Genomic DNA, 4,749 nt, shown 5'->3' with positions numbered 1-4,749 from the left:
GGGCGGATCCTGATGTAAACACAGGTGGGTTAGAGCCTGTGCAGCTTCCTGCCCTTGACAACACCTCGTGTTACGTCAGTCTGCACAAATTCAGATCTGCAAAGCTGCAGAAAATCGTCAAATCAAAAAGTGAAAAAAAAAAGTTGACGATTAAAATGCATTGATCGGGTTTAAGCACCGACGCCTGATCAAAGAGAATATAGACACTTTAATAAAATATAGAATACATAATTAATTATACAGTAGGCTTATGTGAAGTAGATCTGTATGCTAATTAAACGTTTTAATAGTATCACGAACACTGCGCTTTATGCTCACACTGGTCTCACCTTGCACAGAAATGTGGAATATACATATAATACAAACAAGAAGACGGATGTTGAAAGAAAGGGAGCGAAGATTAAACCTAATCAAGGGGAGGAAAACAGCTCCTGAGCCTGGCAGTGCTGTAGTGACAGACCAGTGGTGCTGTGGGCCCGACATGCAGGCTTGTCTCTAAATGCAACTGGAAGAAAGAGCTCTCATATGTATTTCATCTTGCGACACACATATAAACATGAAATAATGTTTAGATTTCCCGACATACATTACACCTACTTTACATTCAACAAAGATCCCTAGACTCAGGGCTACATTCAGCAAGAATCTTCCTCTTACTTTCCAGTAAAAGCCTGTAAGTTCAGAAGGGCCAACACAGATTTTCAGATTTTCATTAAACCTTCTGTCTTTTTTTCCATCTCACTTAAGATACATAGCTTTAATAATTATGCAACACGCAAATAATTAGGAATAGGCTATACACTTTGTAAAAGTTCCTTAAACCCACTGTGGGGAGATGTAGCTACAAGCCAAACCCAACCAAAGCAGGCCTCACAATAACAAATAAAAGTCGCCACATTTCGCAAAGCAAGATTTCAATAGATGACTCAGGACGTGTCACGAAATATTTGATACAACATTCACAAAAATACAGAGTAATAGAGATACAGCTGTGGGTTGTAGGCCGTGGCGTGAACAGCCGCTCAGAGAGACGGGATGTTACACTGCTTTGGTGAGAAAGAGTCCACGCCGCTGTGGCATGTGTACCATCCATTCACAATACTTTTCTGAAAAGGTGAAGTGGAGGGGAAAGTCCTTGGGCTCTGGGCAAAAGTGTGACCTGTCTGGCTGCAGGGGTACTGGGACGACTGGGACCTGTAGCTGCTTCTCTGGAGCAACAAAGGGTCCAGGAGGGGCTGTGACCTGTGTGCGGAATAGTCCAAACTGCTGTCAAACGTGTGATGGAAACGTGACCTCGGGGTCGGCTCGTCTCGACTCTCTGGGGACAGGGGGACATCTTGAACTGAGGTGGGAGGGTGAGGGGGAGTGATTTGGGCTCCATCCGGGACTCGGGTTGACCTGGCCTCCGCGATGTGACCCTCTTCACCGGGACGCGCGTCGCCGCTTTTGGAGACGTGGGCCTTGTTGCAGTGGAGCTTCATGTGCTTTCGCAGGGAGCTCGGGTGGGTGTAACACTTGTCGCAGCCCCTGACTTTGCACATGTAGGGTTTGTCATTGGAGTGCACGTGAGAATGCTTCTTTCTGTCGCTGCTGTTTGCGAACCTCCGGTTGCATCCCTCGAACTCACATTTAAAAGGTTTTTCACCTAAACGTGCAAAAAGAGAAATGACGGCGAGTTAAGCCTCCAGATGTACCCCGAGTCAACTGAATGCACATCCAGCCTCCAGTCTCATCTCATCTCAGCATCGACTCGTGTTTCAGGCCAAACCATCCTTGATTCTAATTTTCTAAAACTATTCTTATTTGTAAATGTGCAAAACTAACTTATTCAAATACAAAGTAAGTTCTAACAAACTTTGCTGCTGAGGCAGTTAATCAGCGGACTAAATCTATACAGCTGCAGTAAAAACATGCATTAGACTGCAGAGATTTATTTCAATAGCGTTATCATGCACACGATGAATTAGAGCTCCCAATATGCTACTTGTCCTTCTATAGCAACACAACTGCCACAAAACTGCGCGCTTCTGTTCGCCCTGCACCCAGAGGGGCAATCAGTAAAAGCTGGACTCATAAATAAAATGTGATAGTTTCTGTGAAACAATCATCTATAGGCCTGTGTCTTTAATGTATGCATTGGTGTCTTTTGGATTTTTTATAAGTGTTAAAATATATATTTTTGCCAAATTAAGTGTAATTAACACACGACACGTGCAATTGCGTAACAAATGTCATTAAGAGTCCATTTCTGTCTCTGTTCTCTTTGCTTTCATTAGTAAAACTATTTAGACCAGAAATAAAAGGGCTGCTTAAATACATTTTTCCACCAAGCCTTTTTTTTCCTAAGGGTTGTTCACTCCATTTTAAATTATATTTTTTATTCAAATTCCTGTATTTCAATAGAATTACATCTCGAGAGATCATGTTTCTACTATAATCCCTGATGTATATGTGAAAATTAGATCAAATAAGGGTGCACAGTAAATTCTTTTTGACACAACATATTATTCTATGCTCATATCAAACATAAAAGCCCTTTATGAGGTAAATAGAAGTATGAGATAATAGAAGTAAAAGCCCAAAAGGAAGTGACCGGTGTCAAATGAATGCATTTTATGACACAGTGTTTCCTGACAGGGCCCATATCTCAGTGATGGAAAGAAAACCAGGATAAAAGGTAAGTAAATATGTTTGTTTCAAATGGTACACATCTTGTTTATACTGATAATAATTTCCTCTGCTGACTATCATGCGTTTAGTCACCTTTCTTTATTTCTCACTACCTCACTGTGTGATGTGCTCTGCTTGTGTTCCTGAGCACAGCAGATGAGTCCCTGGGAGGCAGAGACAGCGTAACGGCTACGTCACAGCTCTCCGGTGTCCCGGCATTTATTTAATAATTTCACTGAATGAAGTGGGAGAGGCACCCAAACCACTAGGCTTGCTGACTATACTCGTTTGTAACTGGCTTGCTACTACTCATCTGTGGTTCCTGCATAGAGCACACACACACACACACACACACACACACACACAGACACACACACACACACACACACACACACACACACAGAGCAGACAATAACAGACGGCAAGAAGCTTTGCATAAAGCCTGTTATTATAAGAGTATATAATACAACAGCAGCAACAACAAGAATAATTATAATAATAAAAATAAGGGGTCAGAATTGCTAATTTAGATAATCAGTTAAAACACAAAACACACCCTAAAACGACACTTATTAAAATGTGTTACTATCAATAATAGGCTATTATAATTTAATTTTATGTTCTATGATGAGTAACTAACCTGTGTGAGTCCTCTTATGGATCTTTAGATTTTCTGATCTTGCAAAAACTTTCTCACAGCCGTGAAAGGGGCAGGGAAAGGGCTTTTCCCCTGTGTGGACCCTGACGTGGTTCACCAGCTTGTATTTGGCTTTGAAAGGCTTTCTGTCCCGGGAACAATTCTCCCAGTGACACACATATTCAGAGTGCTCTGGTCCTCCGACATGCTCTACTGTCACATGGGTGACGAGTTCATACATGGTCCCGAAGGATCTGGAGCAGGGCAGCTTCCCAGCCCCCTCATGGCCGTCAGTCCATTTGCACACCAGTTCATGCTTCACTATTTGTTTAGAGCACCTGAGGAAAGCGTCGCCTCCTCCACGCTGAATTGCCATGTTCAGGGGTTTGTACAGACCCAGGAACTGTGTGACAAGTTGCTGGCTGTTTCCCTTGGGGCTGATGGTTTGGCCATAAGGGTGAGTCCGGGTGAGGAGGTCGCCAGGTATACCCAGCATCATCTGGCTGCCGAGATCCCGAGACGCGTCGGTGGAGGCGTGGGCCTGCTCCTGGTAGCTTGTGAAAAAAGCATGGCTTCTGTTGTCTCTGCAGCCAGGAAAGTCACGATACCTTCCAATCCCGCCATGTTGGTTAGCTCTTGATGCCAGTTGATCAGTGACGGGTGGCATGCCGGCTCCAGAAAGATTGGCTCCAATGATAATGCCCCTAGGGCTGTGCTCTAACCGGTGGCTGGGGTATCCAGAGTCTGAAAAATTGGGAACCGAATGGTCAACATATGCACTGGACCTCGTCTCGGGGTAGTCACGCAAATTGTGCGAGGGGCAGAGTTTTAAGGAACTGCCAGTGGGGTGTCCCATGTGCTCTCCTGCCAAAGGTGGCAGCACCACGCTGGGTTCAGTATTGCTCTCCCCGGGGTTGACGCAAGACAGAGGGCAGCCACTAAACCTCGAAAGGCTTGTCATGTTTTGTTGTGAGTTTGGCTATGAGTTTGAAAATCAACCAGTTCAGCACTCAGGACACACCTAGAAATGCTGTTTCCATTTTCCTTGTTGTATATCATCTGCACGTGAAATTCTTGGCCGTGAACTTCGCAGAAGTAGGAACCAGACTCAATTTCGTTAAAGTTGGTGTGAGTCCCATGCCGTTCACTTTGCCCTCTTGATTTGTGGCAATAACCGTGGTAGTAAAAATGCTTCGAAACAGGCCATGGTGCAATATAAAAGCACAGCAGGCAAACCTGCTTTTAAAAGGGGAGCTTTGGGATTGGTTGGAATGCGCTGTGATTGACAGGCGCTGGGTTTGTTTTAAAAGGGACACGCAGGCGTTCACTGCATGACTCCGTTTTCAAATATCGCAGTGAAAATGCTTTGAAATGTGCCGCGATACTCCTAAATATTGCTGCCTCTTTAACTTCAGGCGCCTTCTTATGAGATCCCTTCTCTA

At 44.2% G+C, this 4,749-nt stretch overlaps 1 protein-coding gene across 1 annotated transcript; it reads right to left on the bottom strand.

The window, feature by feature from the left end:
- Nucleotides 1–1,022: 1,022 nt before the first annotated feature.
- zic6 (zic family member 6) lies at nucleotides 1,023–4,268 on the bottom strand. Its single transcript, XM_026330381.1, has 2 exons — nucleotides 3,311–4,268; nucleotides 1,023–1,645 (listed from the first exon to the last, which is right to left on the bottom strand). Exons 1-2 carry the CDS (start codon nucleotides 4,266–4,268, stop codon nucleotides 1,023–1,025), a joined length of 1,581 nt encoding a protein of 526 aa, XP_026186166.1.
- Nucleotides 4,269–4,749: the final 481 nt, after the last annotated feature.

Source organism: Mastacembelus armatus, chromosome 10 (assembly GCF_900324485.2).
Source record: "Mastacembelus armatus chromosome 10, fMasArm1.2, whole genome shotgun sequence".
NCBI classification, from domain to species: Eukaryota; Metazoa; Chordata; class Actinopteri; order Synbranchiformes; family Mastacembelidae; genus Mastacembelus; species Mastacembelus armatus.
The sequence above is the reverse complement of the archived record's forward strand: the minus strand, read 5'-3'. Positions and strand labels throughout refer to the sequence as shown.